This window comes from Leptosomus discolor, chromosome 14 (assembly GCF_034619465.1).
Source record: "Leptosomus discolor isolate bLepDis1 chromosome 14, bLepDis1.hap2, whole genome shotgun sequence".
Lineage (NCBI taxonomy): Eukaryota > Metazoa > Chordata > Aves > Leptosomiformes > Leptosomidae > Leptosomus > Leptosomus discolor.
In genome coordinates, this window is record NC_141404.1 from 17,156,648 (window position 1) to 17,178,190 (window position 21,543).

The 21,543-nt window shown below is 48.8% G+C and overlaps 1 protein-coding gene across 2 annotated transcripts in view; it reads left to right on the top strand.

The window, feature by feature from the left end:
* Window positions 1-20,942, top strand: part of RAB40C (RAB40C, member RAS oncogene family) — a 34,251-nt gene extending 13,309 nt beyond the window's left edge. Inside the window, exons 2-6 of one of the 2 annotated variants that reach the window (XM_009955552.2) lie at window positions 6,297-6,357; window positions 8,548-8,608; window positions 18,116-18,193; window positions 18,608-18,830; window positions 20,393-20,942. In XM_009955552.2, the coding sequence (XP_009953854.2) occupies window positions 6,297-6,357; window positions 8,548-8,608; window positions 18,116-18,193; window positions 18,608-18,830; window positions 20,393-20,673 (704 nt within the window). In that variant the 3' untranslated portion in view covers window positions 20,674-20,942. The remainder of the gene's footprint in view (window positions 1-6,296; window positions 6,358-8,547; window positions 8,609-18,115; window positions 18,194-18,607; window positions 18,831-20,392) is intronic. The other variant, XM_009955553.2, reaches the window with a different exon arrangement.
* The last annotated feature ends 601 nt before the right edge of the window (window positions 20,943-21,543 follow it).

Here is a 21,543-nt window from a genome sequence, read left to right on the forward strand (position 1 = left end):
TCTGTTTGATAATCATGGCATGCTGTTGAATTTTTCAGTTATTTATTTGCCAGCTGCTGACAGAGACCTACGTCACTTGCTCCCGAGGATCCTCCTGAATGCCATGCAGCACGACCAGCCCTTTTCAGCTGGTTACTCAAAATCTAAGCAGGTTAAATATTTGATGTGTATTCTCTATTCTTTTATTCCAGCCCTGTGCTCTCCCCTCGTCCCAGCGATTGCTGGTCAGTGTGGCGTTAAACCTGCAAACCTTTAAGAAGACCTTGTAAGAAGCCCTAGACCTTTTTCTGGACTCAGCAAAGCTGATGACCTGTAGGAGCGTGGAAGAGGCTGGGCGTGCTTTGGGGGAAGATCCAACGTTTTCAGTTGGGCAGTTGTGGCGTGGTGGCTTTGGCTGTACTAATGACAGTCACAGATGACAGTCCATCACCAGGCTTGCTGGGTGAGGCACTGTGGTGGCACAATGAGTGTTTCTGGTGGCTTGAGTGTTGAAATTTCCCAGCAGAGCAGAGCGTTTCTCTGGGAGTGCCGACAGATCTGGCACATCCAGCTCATCAGTCCTCCTCTTAGGACTCAAATGCCATCGTTATTGGAAGACCTGCAGATTGGAGCCACTCTGGCTTAATTATGTCTATAGGTGAAATAACAATCTGCCAAAAAGCAGCATTAGTCAGATAAGTAGCAAAAGTCTGCTCAATTTATCTTATTTTCTTATTTATGTAATGCATTACATGAAGGATTGGCCTTGGCTCGTCATCCTTGTGCACCTCAAGTTTTGCCTGTTGACCTTGTGTATCACTTTGCAAATGGGCTGGTTGACTCGAGTTATAAATAAATGAAACTCGGTTTAATTTAAAAGGAAAAAGCTGAGGTGGCATTATACGGCACATGACTGTAAGCTGGGGGAGCTGATTGTACTTTTAATGAAGTTCAAATAACGTGCGTTGGTTTTTGTTGCGGGTGGACTAACAGAAAGTGAGGTGGTGGATTCCCACAAGCAGAAAACAAATCACTTAAGAAATGAGGTGGCAAAAGCATCTTTGGCCAGTCTGATTCATTCAAACTGTAAATTACTTTAAGTGATAAGTAGAGTGTCTCTCAGAAGGAAAGCAAGCTTGTCTTAAAACTATATCGATATTTCGCTTCAGTGCATTGATTTTTTTAAATTTTTTTTTCTTTTCCTTTTGGGAGAGATTTTTGAGCCTCATCTGGAATGTGTTCTGCCCCAGCTTTGTGAATAAATCGTGCTCTTGAAGACACTGCGGACGCAAACTGGAGATGTTGCTGCCAGCCTGCAGCAAAGGCCCAGCCTTTGAGGAAGGTCGCAGGAAAACCTGCTGACGACTTGCTTTAATGGGGCGAGTCCCTTCACCCCTCTGTCATGGGGCGAGTCCCGGTTGCACCTTTTTGGTATTTGTAAGGTGGGGTGAAGCGGTTAGTTGGGGTTGGATCATTAGAGCATCTCTGGAGGAGGACGCTTGGTTTGGACCAATAACCTAAAGTGCAGTATTGGCTCTAGCAGCACGCTGAGGGCTGGAGTCCCTCTCGCCCCAGCGCTAAGTGAGGATTGCCTTGGAAAGCGAGAGGAGGAAAAAGGCACATGCTGCCCTTACTGCTGTAAGGTTTTGCTCAAACCTGCCTTTTTAAGGGGAGGTGACCATTCTGGTCCCCTGCCCAGGCATTAGGGCAGAGTCGGCTTGAGAGTCTGCAACTGCAAATTGCTCTTTTTTGCGAAAACGAAGACCTACACAAAGCCAAGAAGCTTCTGTACTTACAGTAGCAAATATTTATAGAACCTTGCTCACTTGAGCTATTTAAAGCAATTTTCCTCAGATATTAATCTGTTCAAAGGGAGAGCCCAAGAGCAGTGTGAAATATGTATCTCCCTTCTCTTTCTACCTTTTCCAGTGTGACTTCCAGTTCCACCTACCTGCTTGCCTGCTGCCTCCTCCGTTGTTTTCAGTGTGCCACTGCTCGTGCAGGTGCAGTGCAGGGGCTTGGCAGAGCAGAGGGGCGCCTTTCTCTGAGCTGTGAATTCCCAGGGGGAAGGGGGCCTGACAGCCCGATACAAGGTAGTATCAAGTGCTGGAAGAAAATAGTTACTTCTCTTTGAGGGGTTTTACTTTTCCTGTTCACATCAAGTGTAATTTTCTGGGTGAAAGTTTTAACTAAGCTAAGGTTGGGCATGTGGTGTTTCAGCTCTTAGGGATGCAAAGTGTGCTGTGCTCTGCATGAGTGATTTGGAAGAGGTTAGGGTTTCCTATAACATGTCCTGTGTATTCCCATGGGAAAATGGCTTGCTTGCTTAGGTTTTCCTTATACCAATTGGCAAAAGAAATAAAGGTTTCGAATTCCCTGGAGTCTTGCCTGGGAGCGTGAAACCCAGCCCTGCAGAGGGGAATCAAGTGTCTGACATCAGGCTTGGTGACAGCAGATCGCTTTGCAGAGCACCCCGTGCCAGGTCAGCTTGCCGCTCGAGAAGTGGGGTTGAGATGGCGTCAGCGTAAGTAGGAGTCTAAAGCAGGACTGGAAAAATAGCAGAGGAGTTGGCCTGAATGCTAAATGAGAGAGAACAGCCCAGACTTGTTTTCCAAGCCTCATTCATTTTGTTGCATCATGCTAGATATTGGTCAAGAAAGATTGGTTGATATAAAATAAGCTTTGAACAAGTCTGTTTTCTTTTCCCCCAGTGCTGCGTGCCCCGAGGGCCAGGCAGGGTGGTGGAGGCAGCTGCTGGCAGCGAGTTGGCTGGTTTGCTGGTGCTGCGTGTGCTGCCGGAGCATCGCGTGGGGTTTGTAGCAGCACGTCCCATCCGGGGGATCAAAGCGCGTTCTGGCGGAGAATAAATGTCAGTCTTGAAATGAGCTGTACTTGGCTGCGAGCAGAGGTGATGCTCAGGTGGGGGAAACCCTGTCAACTACAGAAATTAAATTTTAAAAACTTCCCTTTTGCTTCTTGACGTCTGAGCCACCTGAAGTGAAAAGGCAGACGAGCAGCCCTGGTGCAGCCGGGCACACCGGGCCAGCGGCTGTCCTGCTGCCAGCAGCCTCTGTGCGATGGTGGCACCTAGTGGCCGCTGTGGCCCTCTGTCCCCAGGCCCGTGGGACGTGAGGGAAAGCCAGGGCTGAGCTTAAGCTGTAGGCTGAGCCTAGCAAAGCAAGCTGGGTTACTCAGCTTCGTTGTCTGCGGTAAATGGGGGGAGTATGTATTGGGCTACAGCTTAGGAAACCACAGTGTGTCACTGAGACTAAAATAGTGAGGTGCTAGCTGTGAGGTGGCTAGTACCGGTGTTAGCTGCTGTGGCAAGTCCTGTAATTTTAAGGACATCAGTGATTGATGCAAGTTTTCTAGCACCGATGAGCCGTGGTCATCCTGCACAGCTACAGGGGAGAGTGCTAACAAGCTAAAAAAACCAGACAAAACCAAAAAAGATGGAGGATGCTGCGTGCAAGCTTTAGAGGGAGTCCCTTTGAGCTGTCCTGATGCTCTGAGTGTTTATGGAAGAGGGAAGCTGAAATTTTCTCAAAAATGTTGCAGTTGCATGGGTTTTGTCCTTATCAGTGAGCTCGTAGGTAGAGTTTGCTCAAGAACCTTTTGTAAATTTAGTCCCTAGTTCCAGTTTGGGTGTATGCAAGTTAAAAAGTGCATCACTTTCCTCCAGCCCATGTTACCAGATACTGCATAAACACTGAATGTAGCTTAGAATAAAAAGCCAAGCCAGCTTTGCTTTTAACCCGAGCGTATGTGAATTCCTCAGGCCAGTTCCGTGGCAGCACCACAGGGGTGTCACCCTCAGAAAGGCCTTTACCCTTCACCTCCGATGCCAAGGAGAGGAGTTCTGCACGAAGACACGGACTGCCCTGAGGCCAGGTGGCGAAATTGGTTGACTGGCAGCTGTCTGGAAACCCAAGGAGATGATTTGGTACTTACTCTGGGCTGTTGCATTTGGCATTTGACATCCAGCATGGCTGGCAGCCGGTGCCTGGAGAGTCTGCCGGACCCGCTCTGTAGTGGTGAGCTCTCTTAATTTCTTGCACAAGCGATGGGCTGCCATCCCTGCCTGTCCCCTGGGAAGGGATATCTGCAGGGGCAAGTACAACCACAGACCTTGTGCTTCCTCCCCCCGTCTCGCATACCTTCTCTTCTGAGCATGGACATCACTGTGAAGGACATGAAGGACTTCTGCTTTGCCCGTTTATCTTCCCTGAGCATCTTTGGAGTGGGGAGCAGTTGCAGCAGGAGCTCAGGAAGTTTTCCAGTGCTGTTTTCTGCTGATGGCCCACTTTGGTCATGGCCATATTGTTCTGCCCAAAGAGCTGTGTTGCTCTGACTTAGTGTGTTGTGTAGTTTTAGAGGGGCATAGGGGGAGTGGGTATTTAAAGCATTGCTCTGGTGACGGAGTCATGTAAGTTTGTGGCAGGGAACCCATGTTCCCTGTGTTGGGGATGTAGGCTGGGCAGCTGATGAGTGTGGAGCCTAACAAAGGCATTTCTGGGTTTGTGTGTTTGGCGTTTCCATTAACGAGTTTTCTTCTCTTTCCCGTCAAGCTGAACCTCTCTCACGTTACAAGCTGATAGTTGAGCAGTTGGTTTCACCTTGACAGTGGCATTTATGGAAGCACATGGCCTCTGTGCCCTGAAGACTGTCTCTGTTTCCCCTTCCTTGGTGCTTTCGTGCAACTGCTCCATCCGTGTGCCTGGGCTGCTGGCACAGAGGCTGCTGAGGCCTCACTGCTTGCAGGGAGCTCTTGTGCCCAAAATGGCCCGTCAGCCTGTGCCAGGGGATGATCCTGGTTCAGGAGCCAGGAGGAGATGTCTGGGTGCTCCCTCCTGGCTGCAGAGCAGGCTTGCTCGCCGTCCCTGGGGACAAGGGAAATTTAGATCTGCCTGAAAATAAATAAAGATCATTCACTTGACTCTGGAGGACGATAAAAATGTAAACTGTCTATTTTCTGTGATAAAGCACTGGAAATAGTTGGAATTAAGATAATTATCTTTATTGCTTTTTATAGCACCCTGTGAAGGCTGAAATCTAATTTGTTTTTCACTGACAGGGAGCTCCTGCTGATGACTCAGAAAAATCCATTTGCTTTATTGACAAACTTGTCTGTTTGGTTATCGGGGTAGTGTCCTCCTTGCAGGAGAAGGGAAATACAGGTTGTAACACAACGGTGCGTTTTTAATATAGATTCAAAGTTTGATATCTATTGGCAAGAGGAAAAAATGAAGTTGATCTAATCGGGGTGAAGCGACTCTGCTTTATTAAAGACTATTGTAGATTAGCTTATGCTTTAGTGGGTGTGTAGTGATGGCGCACGGTGCTTTGTTTAAGCAACTTCAATACACTTGAAGCTCGTTAACTGGAGCTTGTGTAGAAGCTGCTTTTCCTGGGCACCTGGTGCCCCTTGGCCATTCCCAAGTCCAGGCTTTGGGGAAGGAGGTGGGAGGTGCAGCCGTGTCTCTTCTCTGCTGTGCCTGGGGCCACGGGGAGTGGTTTGGACGTGTTGTTTGCAAGTGGAGTTGCCCCTTTTTTTTTTTTTTTAAAACCTCTTCTCTGTCTGAATGCGAGACAGGCTCCCAGATTTTAACAAACTCTGTGTATCTGAAGATGTTGAGCAGCCCTTGTATGAACGGCACACAAATCAGCCTGGTGGTGTGGTTTGGAGGGTCTTTTGCTGCTCTGTGAAAAGCTGTTGTCCGTGCTGCCTTCTCAGCCCTTCATCCAGGGGGAGTGCTTTCTGCCTTGTCTCAACCTGTGTGACACACACCCAAGAGCTGCTCAGAAGAAGAAACAGCCTTCTACAGACAGGCTTTCAGTATCGCCCGCCTCCCAAAATGTCCTTTGACTGTTGCAGGCAGTGACATTGGTTCAGAGATGGTGGGTCTGCAGGCTGACTTAGCAGAGGTGCTTCTAAATCGTTTGTCTCTCTGGCTCACCCCCCGAAAGTCTGTAATTTAACACTGTCACTTGGGATAATGCTACAGACCCCTGAATCTCCTACAGCTCCAGTCCTAACAGGTTTTATCCGACAATGGAGAAGTGAGAAGCAATCTAGGGGTTAACTATATTTTTAGGGAGGAGGAATAGAGCTCCGCAAGAGTAGCCTTTGCCTTGAAGCAGAGGTCTATTTCTATCAAGTCGCTGTAGCCCTCCACAAATACACTGTAGAGCAAGGGGAAGAAAGCATCACTTTCTGTAAACATGAAGTGATAGATCTGGGTGAGCAGAGCAGATTTCTTGTCCGTCTCTGAAGACCTGCTCAGTGTTTGCTCAGCTTTTTATTGATTTCCTTTCAGGAATTGACTACAAGACCACTACTATCTTGTTGGACGGCAGAAGGGTCAAGCTGGAGCTCTGGTGAGTGTTTCTGAGCTGCTTGGGCTGCGAGCGCAGGACTGGTGAGCAGGGGCCGTGGGGCTGCCAGTGGGATGCTGTACCGAGCTGCAGAGAGCTCGGAGCATCCGCAGGCGTGCGGTGAGGCTTGCCAGCTGTTCTTACCAGCGAGTTACTCCGTCAAACCGGACCCTGTTCTGTTAACCGAGCAGCACAAACAGCATGCTGTTCTTTCCCAGAATAGTCCGATTTCAGTCTTTTCTCTGTCATACCTGATCGTGTTCCCATACAGCCCTCCATCCCTGAGGGAACAGTACTATTTCGGAAGCAATACTGGATTTTCCTGAAATCCTGGAATGAGGAATATAGACAAGAGAATAGAAAAAGGAGGAGAAATAAAATGAGTGAAGCCTTTAGTCTCTACGGAAGCTGGATATTTCTCAATGACTTGAGCAGAAAATCAAAACAGGAGCAGCAAATAGACCTCATGATTAATGTCAGAGTATGGTAAACCCCTGGAGAGCAGGACTTACTGGAGTGACCTGACACTGGGATGGAGATCTGAGAACACTGCGTGGGAGCGGTGACCCTTGCCTTATCTGTTGGCACCAGAGGGAGATCTGGAGTCTTTCTGGACAACCTTTGTCTGAGGTTTAACCTGCTGAGAAGCTGACACAGCAGTGCTGTAGATGAAAGAGGAAAGATAGGTAGCCTGTCCCTATTCTGGTTTTCACCCAGATCTGGCAGGGAATGACACAGGCACTAAAACATGAAGTTAAATAGTCTACCAACACTTGTGTCTAGTAAAAGCAGCATTAGTAATCTGTGTGAATTGTTAAACAGGAATGAGCGCCATGTTCTCAGCCTCGGTGACTGACTGTAGCAGCGTATGGTTTCGTGGTTTAATTATACCCCTGCTCTCTGAAGCTGAATGTCCTCATTTTTCTTACAAAAGAGCAGAAGGCAGCTAATTTATCTCTTCTACTTTGTATGTTTATATGTGCCACTTATATTCTTTTGTCTCTCTTGTAAGATGTCTATTTTAATGTTTCAGCCCCAAGCGTGTGGTTACTTACTGCTTCTCTCTTCTTTTTATACTGTAATTATTGAGCTGGAGAACCAGCCCAGGACCTTCCCTGAAGAGCTGGTAGTCGTGGTTTATGACATCTTAATGTGATCTTTTACTATTGCTTTCCTCATACAACCCAGTATTTGGTTGTCAGGGAAGAAGAAGATTTAAGCACAGACTGTTAGGCTGACATCCAGGATATGGTCCTTGAACACTTCAGATCTGAAAGAATGACTGTCCTGAACTTGAGGTCGCTGTAGCTGGGGCAGATCTGCGGCTGAGGGTTTCCTCAGGCTTCTCAGTGGTCATTAATGTGTCTTTTAACCTGCCCCAGTGAACGGACATGACAAACACCATGACGTGTCTCTGATTACCCCGGCATGTTTCAGTATACAGTGGTTCAGTCGGTGTGCTGGGCTCTGGCTGACTGTCGCAAGTGTTCCCGCAGGCACTGAGGGGTGCTGGTAGTGTAGTCACACTGATTTACACCGTGTCCAGAGTTGCAGTCAGGACAAATGATGGTGACTGAATAGCCCCTTGTTGTCACAGCGGGCTAGAAATGCTGTTCTCTAGTCCTGTTCCTGAGCTCTCTGTAGGGTATGATCAGCCAGTCTGTCAGAGGTCAGGGTGTAAAGAGACTTCCTTTCATTTTTGTTTAAAACATATTTGGAAAAATACGTGAAACTAGACAGTACAAGGCAATTTCTCCTACCTTGGGTGGTTATGTTAATTTTACAGGTCAGCTCTTCTCCGTGCCTAGGAGGGGTCTGCTGTCTCACTCTGACTTTGAACTCTCATGGGCCACAGGGAACTAGAGAGAAAATCCTTTGCCCAAGGGGGTACTTAGGTCCTTGTACGTCCTAAGGGAGTGCTGAAGCTCAGTGGTTTTGTTTTGTACCATCTCCATGGGAAGCACAGTGACAGCAAGGCCCTCTGGAGTGTGTCTGACCCTAACCAAAGGTGACGATCCACCCACTGATTCTTCCCAAAAAACACTGTGCAGAGCAGTTTGGGTACTGTGTGTGTTCCAAAGATCTGACAAGATTGACACTCATTTTAATTTATTTTTTTTAGGTCCAATAGGAGATATGCAGTATGGAATTCGAATCTCCAGATTTCACAGCTGTAACTTTTCTTTGTTGCAGGGACACATCAGGGCAAGGAAGATTTTGCACCATTTTCAGATCCTACTCTAGAGGAGCCCAGGTAAGTGCTGCTTGTAGTGCTGTGATGGGGCACACTTGCTTTTCCCTTAGGCTCTGAAAATCTTTCATGCCAGAGTGAAGAGCTCTGAAGAGGAACACGTGAAGCATCGAAAGGATGGGCTCTATGTAAACGCCAAGAGGCACTGCATGTTGTCTTGCTGCCTGGTATTCTGGTCTGATGAAATGGTGGGAGAGGGGTTAGTGAATGACAGGCTTTCCTAGTCTGGTACAGAGAAGGTCTGTTACGGACAGTATTCAGTATTAGTTTCTAGAGAAGGGCTGAGAAGATGAGGTTATAGAGGACAAAGCAATTCTAGCTCTAGATCTGCCTTAGCTTTGATGTGGGAGCTCATACTTTCTGAGGCTTGTGAAATTTGTTTAAGTATGACACTGGCTTTCCCAATGGAGTTCTTCCAGTCTGTGTTGCCTTCAAGTCAGTTCCAAAAATAGGGCGGCTTCTACTTGCATGTTTCATGCAGACTTGAAACTGGAGCAGCTCAATTGGATCGTGAAGTACATCCCTTAAAACATGAGACAGAGCGTTACATTTTGAGCTCCTTTGGGCCCTGCTCCAGAATAGCGTCTAGATTCTGAACAGCAGAAAGCTCTCGTGGTCCTGTGAAAAACTGCTGTTAGCTGACAGAGCTTTCTTACTGTTACATTATCGTCCTTTTAGTAACGTGACAGGGTCCCTCCAGGATAGCCTCCCTAAGCTAAACGAAATGCTGTATTTTTTCTTTTGTTTCCAAATTGGAAAACTTTGGAGAAAATTCAACCTCTCTTAGATATGTAAGAGTCGGAAGCTGTATATCAGCCTCCTGACTGTGCCAGTATCCTGGCAGCTTCCTAGCCTTTGGGAAATTTTGCCACTTTTATTCAAGCTCTTGCCACTATTGCTCTTGGCTTTTGGCCCCTTGTAGCTGTAGGCTTGTGCTTTGCTAACTGGTGAAATCCATTGTGCTCTCTTTCCCTAAGACTTCCTGCAAATTCACTTGTGCTGTAGACATGAGAGCACTTTGCCTGGGCTGTGCTGCTGATGCCTCCTCCAGTGTCTCGTTTGTTCTTGTTCGTGCACATCTCGGGGGTTGTGGATGCTTTCAGGCAGCTCCTTTGAAGCCGAGGCCAGTTTCCTGGTGCTTGCAGAAGTGCAAGGCAAGGACTGTTGGAGCGTGCCTTCTGCAGTGGGAGAGCACAGGATCTCCCGTTCACAGGCTCGATCCGATGTGTGAGTTTATCTTTGTTTCCCTCTGCCCTTACTACAGTTCAGAAAAATCTAGAGCTCCAACCCTAATATAACTTGTGGGCTTGAGACCACGTCACTTCCCTTACCAGTTACAAACGAACAGAATCGGTCAGTGTGGTTTTCTGATGACCACATAACTTAGCTTTGGTCAGTCTTTTTCTGAGACCTGGCTGTGTCAGATGCCCAGGTCAAACTAGGAATAGAAAATGGCAGGCTTCCCAACTGCTGTGTCCTGAAATATCACAGGAGAGCATTCACCCCTGTCTGCAGCATGACCTGCTTGTCCAGACTGCTGTGCAGAAGACTTTCTTCCCTTCATGTAGACTGTGAGTTCCTCAGAGCAAGTGCTGTGTCTCCGCAGGGCTGCACCCAGCAAAGCCTGCACCCATATGCCAGAACTCGTAGCTGCTGCCACCATGCAGCGATCTGGGGCAGACAGGAAAGGTGAAATAAGTAGTGGTGAGAATACTTGAATTGAATGGAGAGACAGGTGCCGCAGTGGAGCTGGGAGGCACTTGCACAGCCCATCCTTTGGGTTCCTGCAGCCTGTTCTCCCTGGATGCTACATTTGACACTGGATGCCGTAAGGTGTCATGTATCTGGCTGACCTTAAGCGTGAAGTGGATTGCTTTTTTATCTTCCTTCTTCAAAATGAAGTTCTTGACCTTCTTTCAACATCTTGCCCTTCTGCTGTATTTATCAGTACTGCTTTAGGAACTCTCACCTGAACATCTGCAAGGCATTCATCCCTCTGATCTGCTCACCCCTCCCAAGGGGGCGTCTGTCTGAGAGACGTTCGCAATGAACCTCATCAGCCAGGCAGAGAGACATTTCATGTGACTGCTTTATTGCTGAATGCTGGGGTATGGAGCTTACTTGCACAGCAAGGTGTCGCTTGTGCCTTTTCCTCAAAGCCTGCGTTCTTCTTGTACAAGAAATGCCTTTTCCAAAGTACCGTGGTGATGCCTTAATTCTGATCTGCCAAAGTAGTCAACCCTTACCCTTAAAAACAACGAAACAGTCCAAAACTTCAAGCCTGCCTAGTAGCAGGAGGGGTAGTTCCCAAGTGAAATACCTTTACCGCCCTCTGAAAGGGTTCGTGAGATGAGCACAGTGAGAAGTGAGTGCCTCTTGAAGACGGATGTCTAGAGTCCTTGTACAGTCGTCTCCAGGTGGCTTGGAGTAAAACTTGGATTGGTTTCAGCATCAAGCGGTTGGCTCCCATGTGGCGATACAGCAATATTCCTGTGTTAGGGGGAATACAGATATCATCTCTGTTAAATAACTCACTACATCTTCCAAGGGAAGAGGAAAGTTTTTTAATTCAAACTCTTAATGGTTAACCAAGGCAAGAGGACTTTTTGAGTAACAAGTGCCTGTGTGACTGCAAGGATGGACTTCAACACCTCCAGTTATTTTCAGTATGCAGAAGCTGACAACTTCTGGCATAGTATTAGCATAAAGACAGCTTAAGCCAGAGTGGTCTCATGGGAAGAGAGGTAAAATGCCCACAAGTTCTCTTATTTCTTCAAGATGTATTTAATTCTGCGTGCTGTACTGACTTTTTACTTCAGCTGTCTGCTGTTTTCTCGGCTGTCTTAGTGTCATCAGACTCTGAGACTTCTACTGTAGGAAGCCTGATGCCGATCCAGTTGGAGGCAGGAGAAACTGCTTCTTTAACCTAACAAGCCAAAAGCTCAGGAAGAATAAATACAGCAGTGAAGAGAGATGTCAGGGTGGGAAAAGCTCTGTTTAAAGAGCAGTGTGATATTTGCACAAGAACAGCTTGGTGTAAACTGGCTATGAGCACCTTCACACTGAATTAGCAGAAGGTTGTCACTGAATGGAGGGCTGAGACTCTGAACTGAGCTTCCCATAAGGAGCACGAGGGGAGCTTGAAGAATGAGTTTCCAAAGAAGACTTTGACAGGTTGGCTGTGAGAGCAGGAGGCTGGCTGCCCTTGCAGGGGTGACTGAGAACAGGGTGAGTCTATCTGAATAGCCAGTGCTTAAGAGAATACTTGGTATGAGAAGTGCGCTCAAGTAAGGGAAGCACACCTGGCTTTCCCTCACACACACCTTATTGTTTCTCAAGTGTAGTGATAAGAATCGAATCTTCTGAAGTAGACCCTGGAGAGGTTGCAAAAGTGGGGAAAAAAGTCTCCAAATAGGGAGTAGACCTATGTGAGCGTCATGCTTTGCTCGATCTGGACTGCAGGCTAGTCCCTCCACAGTGAAAGGACTCTTCTGAAGCCTTCCTCAGTGTAGACTCTACACCACTTGCCTGAGCACGGAGCCATGTGGCTTTCATGTTCAGCGGCAACTTCTTCCTCTTCAGAACATTTAAAATAGCTTCACTGTCCTTGATGAGCTGGCTTCAAATGAGGATCAGTCCCTCCTTTCAGCCGAGGCTAAGCAGCTGCATTTGCCTCGGGATTTGCTGTGAGGATCGCAGACCTGCCTGTCTTTCCCTCCCTGCCCTGCCCAGCTGATCCAATCTCATTAGGGGTGCAGTGAGCACTTTGGCTCAAGGAGGTTTGTGGCACACTGGTGTGCCTGGGACCCCCCTCTTTTTCTCTTCTTGCTTCCCTGGGGTTTGAGTTTCTGCTTGCTTATCACAGCTGCTGTCATCATCCCTTCCCTCCTAGGGTCTGCTGGGCCAGCAGGTCCTGACCCCATTGCTTCAGGGTCTTGCTTTGGGGCAAAAGAAGAGCAATTGTGTCTGGGATAGCACAGCACTGGCCTCTAGGCACTAGTAGGGTAGGGAGAGTGGGCAGGCTGCATCATGGTGACTGCAGGGCCAGGGGAGGGTAGAGGTGGAAACCCAGTAGTATTGCAACCTGCAGCTTGGGGAGTCTGAAGCTTGCTGTATTGCAGAAGGATTTTTAGATTAATTGTTGCAGCATATGGTGAAAGACATGTAGTGATGCTTAAAGGTGCTTCAGAAGTCTTTCATTTTGCTCTTGGACTTCTCCTCTTTGGCAATTTCTGCTTGGTTATAAGGTCTCAGATCATGCCGACAGCGGAGCTGGCATGCTGATCTCAACTGTGGCGTGCAGCTGTGGCTCTTCTGGCTGCTGTCAGCAAATGGAAGCTATTCCAAGAGTCATCACGGAGGGGAGAAGGGGGGTTGTGGTGGTGCTCTCTGATCTAGCAAGGAAGAAGCAGTGCCAGTATCATTCCTGATGTCCTCCGGTGCCAGTGATTCAAACTGTTTCTGGAAATGTGGCTTGCCAGCTCTTCCCAGACAGTGTGATAGAGAAGGTCCTTCGTGAATAGTTTCAGACCATCTACAGGAATCACGTCAAAAATGCTCCCATCTTACAGCAAAGCTGCAGCCCTACAGGGTAATGAATACTATTGAGTTTTGCTTACGCAGGTGATTTGAGTAGCTGCTGTTTATCCTGTTCAGGGCTTCTTAGTATGCACAAAGGTGGTGGCTTTTTTGGCAGCTCCACACACTCGGAGGTTTAGACTTTGCTCTACCTCGTGGCTTTCTTGATTGCTGCAAATACCTGCCTCAGGTCATTTTGATGGAGTTGTCCAGCTGCTGGAGGAGTCTGCTCTGCCTGCCAAAATGTTTATCAAAAGCTCAGCGATAAATACCCGCCCCTGATGTGTTAGGCTGTTGGGAAATGGTTTGGCAGCAGGATGTAATTGCCTGTGAGCCAAGGTCTGCGGTGCCAGCTGGAAAGCCGTGACCAAACGTAGCTCTGAAAGGAGGCAGGAGAGACAAAATGTTCTGGTTGCCTTCAGCACTGGGTCTTTTGTTTGTGCTTCACTTCATTCTGTGGGCCAGAGAAATCCGGTCTGGGAGGTCTTCCAGGCTTCTTCAGCAACAGCTTCTTCCATCGGTGGAGAATACCAGCAAGTGATACTTTCCTGGCCACCCTGTCATCTGCCTGCACTGAGCTGAGGCCTTTGGCAGTCGTGCGAGCACTCGCTTGCTCACAATGAGCTTGTGCGAGCGGCTGGAGAGCATCTGAGAAGCCTTTTTGGAGGAGTCTGCTTTGCACTGATGGACGAGCGTGCTGCTTCTCTCACCTTGAAAAGCGTATTGCCTACAAGCCTTGTCTAAACCTGCAGCAAACAGACGGAGATGGTAATTCCCCACCTCCTGCCCCCGGTTATGTGGACAGAACGTTGTGTAAGCTCCTGCTGAAAATAAGTCCAGGTTTTGGCAGCGCAAGTGTCCATGTGTGCTGCTGGATACAATAACAGGTGATCTCTCTGTGTTCCTCGTTCACTACACGATGTACTCATGTGGAAATTGCTGTCGCTGGTATGCTCAGGGTCGTGCCAATCCCAGTGGTGTGGAATGGAAACAGAGTGGAAATGAACTTTTGAAAATCAGTTGTGAAAAGATCCAAGATGGGTCTGGGGATGAGTCCAGTCCTCTCCCACCTCACACAGAAGCCTGTAGGCAGGTTGAGAAGAGAAAGAAGAAAGGCTGTTGGAGGGTTGGTGAGGGGTCCAGCATACACTTGATCTGAGAACCTGAGTGTGCAGCTTCTCACTTCATGCTGTGGGAGCCTGGGGTATGTAACGCTCACAGAGGTGCTTTGTGAAACTAAAAATGCAGAGGTATGGAGATATGATGGTGTTGACAGCTATCTAGGCACTTAGAGAACAATTTAGGCTGCAAATGGGAAATGGTTAGTTTGTCTAGTTGAGAAAATTAAAATTCTGTGCACATTATTCCAAAGGAGACATTTTAAAAAAGACTGAAAAAATGACAGATCTTATTTGGAACAGTCTGCAGAGATGGAGCCAGCTCCCTGTCTGCGTGCATGTCTGTGTACTGTTCTCTCTAGGAGAGAAAACTGTCATGATGAAGTGCATTTGGGATGTGTGCTCTAGAAACACGGTGTCTGGAGCATGCCAGCACTACTTGGAAGAAGTACGAGGTTATCTGGCGGCACCGTGAGCTGGCCAGAGGTTTTCAAGACTGCTTCCTCCATCTTCTGCTGAGTTACAGTAAAGCTGGTCGTAATACCCGTGCTGGGGAGGATGAGGACAGAGATAAGGCATTAGACAACTTGGCCTTGGTGTCTTCTGACCTTTGAGAAGCTTTCCTTGACAATCTCAACTCCAAATGTGCATAGATGGAGCTGTGTTATGACTTGGAGGGTAAGCTGGCAGCCAGTATGTTGTCTCTTGCATTTAGAAATTGTGGTCTTGACCTTCCACCCTGCTCCTGAGAACTTGGGGCTGCGTTTTTGCTGAGGTTTTATCCTTATTCCTGTTTAAAGAAGATCCAGGCTGCAGCTGCCAGCAAGCTCAAAAACTCTCTCCTCCTGGAGCATATTTCTGGCAGAAGCAGACTTCACAAACTAGGTCTTGGGTCTGTTTCTCTTGGCTAAAGGAACTTGTCAATCCAGAAATAAAATAAGTAGACTTTATTTAACTTGCTGGCGGTTTGTTTTGGAAGGAGGAGGGTCATCAGACTTTTTGCTTTGTGATTTCATGACTCTCATTCATTCACACGTGCGGCCTTGGAAGCTAGAAGTCAAAACAAACATAAAAATGAAAAGAAAGCTCAGAGTCTCTTTTTTTTTTTTCCAAAACACACTTAAAATGTGATATATCCTGGTGGTATGTATTTCTTGATTGGGTTCTTGAAAAGCAGGATCTTTCATTTCATGGTATTCTTTAATTATGGAAAATCATTACTTCCTTCTTTTTTTTTTCCTATCTAAACCTAGGAGAAACTGATTCTCTTCTCCTCCAAAACAAAAGCAACTTCCAAAGTTTTTTGAGTATGAAGTTCTTTGACGTTTTTTCTAGAAATGACACTTCAAAAAAATTACAGACTCTAGGCTTGAGCTCCAGCCTTTCCTTGGAGGAAATTGAAGAAGCATCTGCTCCCCCCACTCCACAATGCTTCTGCAATTATAAAAACTCATCATCAGGTCCCTCAGAACAACCTCAAACCCAAACTTTGAAGGACTTGCTCTTCATATTGGGCTATCAGGCATGAAAAGCAACCCACCATGCATGAGTTGCCTTTTGTACCCATTCACCTTCTTTTTTGTTTTTGGTTTTTTTTGTACATTTGAGCCTTTCTGCAAGTGGTAAGACACAGATGCGTACATGTTGGGAGGGCCAGCAAGGACAGAAAAAGCCAGCTCTGCCTGAAGAGTGACCGCCTGGGGTGGCAGAGCTGTGCAATGAGATAAAGGTCAAGAATCAGAACTGTTCTGACAAAGACTTTTAAAAACTATAAAATTGGGCAGGCTTTGTGAGAGCTGCTTACTCTGAAAGGAAGGCAGGCAGTGTTGAGGCACACTCTGCATACTTGGAGAAAGGCTGTCTTTCCACGTGAGTGGAACACTTCAAGTGCCAGCTCGAGACATGACTTTATTATGGGGATTCAAGTGACTTTTGACTCAGTTGCCCTGGCATTTGTCACTCCTGTGAACTCCAGATCTCATGCTGATGATTATTTTTTCATAAACGTGAGGTATATCATGTACATGGGTTCTGGACAGGCTTCCCCCAGTTCACCGTGGGCTTTGGCAGCAGCAAATCTTGTAGCGCTGCGTTTCAGGAGGACTGGGTAGTTTGTGTTTCCCATCTGTGTCGTGGATCTTCCATTTCAGTGAATAAAGGAGCGGCTCCACTGGTAGGAGAGGAGATGGTGCTTGATAGTCTCTGACTTGCGGCAGGACAGATGCCATGCAGTTTGCCAGCTCGCTCCTTCGCTGTGCTGTATCTAGGCATCTCCTAGGGAGGGCTAGGCTGCCAGCTGAGGCTTCCCTTTGCCAACTTAAGATCTCGTCTGCTCGCGCTGGGGACTTGCCGTGGGGCGGCTGTTCCTGGAGTATACTCCTGACTCGGAGAAGATGGGTTCTGCTGAGCTTGCTGCTAAATGATCTGCTCTCCTGGAGTCTAGCTCGGGCTGGTTTGTTTTGCCCTTAGCTTAGTCTTACGGCCACTGGGTTGCCTTTCATCCAGCGCTGCATTCCCAGCTGGGCTGCCTCCTCTCGCAGCACAAGATCATCTGTTCCTCGTAGTTCCCGTTTCAGGGCATCAACTGTGATTCTGCAAAGTAACCTTGAAGCGCCTGTTGTCACTTGAAATGTCCTCGACTGCGCTGAAGAGAGTGACAAGAAGCCAGAAAAATAATGGGAGAATTGCAGAAAGGCTGCTTAAGACAATTCCCTAAATGCTGTATGTGCCCACCCGGTACGGAGAGGCAGCTCCTGATGCGTTGACTTGCCTGCCTGCGGGGCCGTGCGTAGCCTACTTTCCTTGTGCCTGTCCTCAGAAATACTTTGATTCCAGAAAAGCTCACTCAGGAGTTGCTGCGGACCGGAGGGCCAACAGTCTGGCCGTGGTCCCAAGTCCTGCGAGCCAGGCTCGGGGCGAGGGTGGAGGCTCTCTAAGGTGCTGCTCCGTGTCATCGCAGCTGCAGGCACAAACTCCCCTGCCTTGAGCTGTGCCTGTCCTGGTTGCCAGCATCGTTGTGCTGCACCTCGAGAGGCGACTGTGAAGCGAGTCGTGGCGGTGGGTGGTGTTCAGGGAAGGTGGATGTGGGCCTGAGGTGCAGCAGGTACCTCTCTTTCCAGAAGAAAGGGTTGGGGAGAAGGTCCTGCAGCACAGCCTTTGATCCAGCCCTCTGGGGTTTGCCAGCATCGTTCTCTACCAGTGCCCCAGTGACAATTAGCGGTGCCGGCTGCCTTCAGCAGAGCCTGGCGTGGGTCCCGGTTGTGAGATCTCAGTCCTGCGGAGGTGCTGTGTTGCTTATTGGCATCCCTTTTCCTTGCTAGCAAAGGGATGACAGAACGAGACAGGTTTTGGAGAGGGAAAACATGCTGGAGATGGGTGTGCTTTAACTTTGTCATGTTCTGCTGCCATCCTACTACTGAATGCAGCTGTTCTGCATAAGGGGAAAAGAAAAAGACTGTTTCTGCCTCAGTGAGTTTATCACATTTGTGACAGGAAGACAGTGTGTTTTCCTCCTGGAGATACACTGTCACCGAGGCAGTTCCTCCTCCTTTGTAGAGACTGCTGCGTCTGAAATGATTTGGGGGCTGTTAAAGCCAAAACAGGAGTAAAACCTGCCCTAATAGTCTGGGACTGAGTCAGTACAGACCTGTTGTCTCAATTTTTGCCCTAGCAAGCACACAAATAGCACAGCTGGAGCTATGTTCTGTCCCCTAGCCTTTTGGTTTCTGCATATGGAGATGGTCTTTCAGGTGTCTCTCCCTTTCGTTTTGCCTCCTGTGAAACTGCCTGATTGCTCCTGATTTTCTTCCCCCAGGGAATTCTCTTGGTGTACGACATCACTAATCGCTGGTCCTTCGATGGAATAGACCGATGGATAAAGGAGATAGATGAGGTAAGTTGAATGGAAGAACACACGCAGTGGTCTATAGCAAAAACTTGGGGAGGTATCACCTGAGGTGCCACCTGATACGGGGAAAGGAATGGCTCTGCTATGGAGAGAAAATGATGGCAGTCTGCTGATAAGCAAGGCAAGGGGATAAGTGTCTGCCCTCCACCTCTGTATAAATCCGGAGTAGTAGGAAAGGAATGATTAAGAAAGATGGGAAGGTTCCCTCTAAAATGGACTGTGGAGGGGATAAATTAGTCTTCCTCGTGACGTAGCAGTACGCCTTGGCAGTGCCTCTTGGTCCCAGAGCACTTTCTGTTTCTTTGCCCTTCACTGCTATGGCAGCTCAGCAGAATACTGGGTGTAGGCTGCCCTTCCTAAGGACAAGCTGTGATTTCTCCTCTTTTTTCCTTTTTTAAGCATGCCCCAGGTGTCCCTCGGATCCTGGTGGGAAACAGGCTCCACCTTGCCTTCAAGCGGCAGGTGCCCACAGAGCAGGCCCGGGCTTATGCGGAGAAGAACTGCATGACGTTTTTTGAGGTCAGCCCTCTGTGCAACTTCAACGTCATAGAGTCCTTCACGGAGTTGTCCCGTATCGTGCTCATGCGGCACGGCATGGAGAAGATCTGGAGACCCAACAGAGGTGAGTAGTGAGGAAGATTCTTCATGTGGGGAAGGCGTGAGAGCTGGCTGGGCCGAAAGGGAGGGATAGGACTGACTGCTGAGGTGGGAGGTGTGTTTATTAGTAACTGGGGGATCTGAAAGCTCCGTGTGACATGGAGAATGCCTCGGGTCAGGCAAGCTGAAGCTGAGCCACACCAAGCGCAGGAAACCGGCAGGCAGCAGTGAGGGATGGGCAGCTCCAGGGGGCGGTTCAGCATGTCTGGGGCCTGAATTGCTCCAGGGAATCCTGCACCTCTTCACTTCTGGGTGAGGCTAAGGGCAATTAAGCTTGAAAGAACTTCAGTCAAATGGCTGTGTGGGATGAATCCAAGCATAAGCACCTCTGTCCTTACCTTGCCTGAGCCTGTGTCTCCTGTTTTGGAGGGCCGTGGAAGCAGAGTGAGCCCAAGGACCTGAAAGGGACTAAATCACATCCCTGCTGTCAGCATGCAGCAGTGGGCTGGGGTGTTCCATATAGCCAGGCACGTGTGCTGCAGCGCAGCAAGCCGCGAGCAGACTCCACGTTACATCTCGGCCTCTTGCGTTTGAAGCGAAATACTCTTGGGTCCCACCTTCCTGGCTGAGGCGTGCCCCACTGGCAGTCCAAGCAGCAGAGATTTGCACTCTGGGGTGACCTGCCTCCACGGGAATCCTCATCTCCTGCTCCTGAGGGAGGGAAAATCCTGTTTGCCAGCCCCAGTCTGGGGGCTGCCTGGCTTACTGCCCCCGCCAGTGGCTGAACTGGGTTCACAGACCTCTCCTGAACCTGTTCCCAAGCAGGCAGGACTTGTAACTGCTGCCTGCTTGGGAAGAGGGGCTGCCTGCTTGGGAAGAGGGGCTGCCTGCTTGGGAAGAGGGGCTGCCTGCTTGGGAAGAGGGGCTGCCTGCTTGGGAACAGCAGCATGGCTCTTGCAGCAGGCTGGAGGTGAAAGCGTGCCCTCCTGTGGCTGCTTGCTGGGAGCTCCCCTCGGAATGGACTTCCCAAAGCAGACTCGCATGATGTACACTGAGCTAAGGGGACGCTGGGAAGCCTCAAAGGGCAGTCATCTTCTGGCTTGGTGGGATCTCTGTTGCTGCAGGCGCTTTGCAGAGAGCGGTCCCTGTGGCTGCTGCTCCTCGAGCAGGTTCCAAGTGAGACTGTCCTGCTTCGGGTCTTGCTGACCCTGTTGTCTCCTTCCCTGGGCATGTCCTTGTGTTTGCCAAACGGTTGTCTGAGAAAGCCGAGTGTTTGGCAGGAATGCGAGCAAGGCTCTGCCTGCCCCGGGTGCTGTGCAGAGAGGAGAGGTGGCAGCGCCTGAGCCCTGTGCTGGCACCAAAGCTGGTGTCTCGTAAAGCCTTAGCCCCCAAAGCTTATCTGGGGTTTCCCAAGCTTCTGTCCTAACCAACCTGCTCCCCATTCAAGGCTCGTATCAGGATGCAATCATTATCAGCATCTCTCCCCAGGGGAGCAGGAACAACTGCGAAGCATAAAGAGCAGTTGTGGGGAGAAGGCAGCCCTTGACATCTCTTGGCCCTTGACTGTCTGGTCTTTTCTCCCACCAGTGTTCAGCTTACAGGACCTGTGCTGCCGAGCCATTGTTTCCTGCACCCCAGTCCACCTCATTGACAAGCTGCCGTTGCCCGTCACCATCAAGAGCCACCTGAAATCCTTCTCGATGGCCAACGGCATGAATGCGGTGATGATGCACGGCCGGTCATATTCCTTGGCCAGCAGTGGAGGTGGGAGCAGCAGCAAAGGTAACAGCTTGAAGAGATCCAAATCCATTCGTCCTCCCCAGAGCCCCCCACAGAACTGCTCACGCAACAACTGCAAGATCTCTTAGCAGGATGGACACGCCGTGAGCTTCTAACGTGTCCACACCCCCCCACCGATGTACAGCTGTTTGCACACTGAACCCTTTTCGACTGGATCCTTTCGGATGGGCCGCGGTCGCTTTTCCGACGGCACGCACAGGCGTCAGGAATGTGCTCGCGTTTTGGCTTCGCGTAGGAAGCGCGGTGCCGGCCGGATCTCGCAGCGCTGGCGGCGAGAGGACTCTGCCAAGTGACCCTCCAAGAATGCTTTGGGCTTCACCTCTCGGCCTGGGGTGGAAAATTCAGCAGCTGCCGGGTTGGGGAGGGGGGAAGGAGGGGGGAAAAAAGCTCATCCAGTCTCAATGGAGAAATGGATTTAATGGAAGATTGAGAGGCTTAAGGGAGTAGGTAAGGAGAGTCTGTGCTGCAACTTTAACTCTTGGGCTCCTGAACAGATTGCTGGTGCAATAGTGATCGTTGGATGTAGAGGAAAAAAAAAAAAAAAAAAGAAACGGGGACAGGGGACTAATGACAGTTTCCACTGGGGTGTTAACCTGCTGTTGCCAAAAAAAAAAAAAAAAAAAAATGAGGCAAGAGTCGGCCAATTAGAAAGGGGATGGAAGCAGTCTGCTTGCCGCCTTCATTTATTTATGTAAATATTATACATATATATATATCACTTGTTTTTTAAGGGTTTTTTTTTAAGAAGCAGTCAGGGAAAATTTTATGCAGCCATGTAAATACAAGCACTGGATTAACTATCCCAGTGTCAGCAAAGGGGGAGAAGTGGAGAATTTTCCGATGAAAATACACAAATGCTTTAAGAGACTTTCAATCACCACCTGGGCTTGCGCTGGGTTTTTTTTTAAATACTACATATGCAGAAGGAAAGAACGATT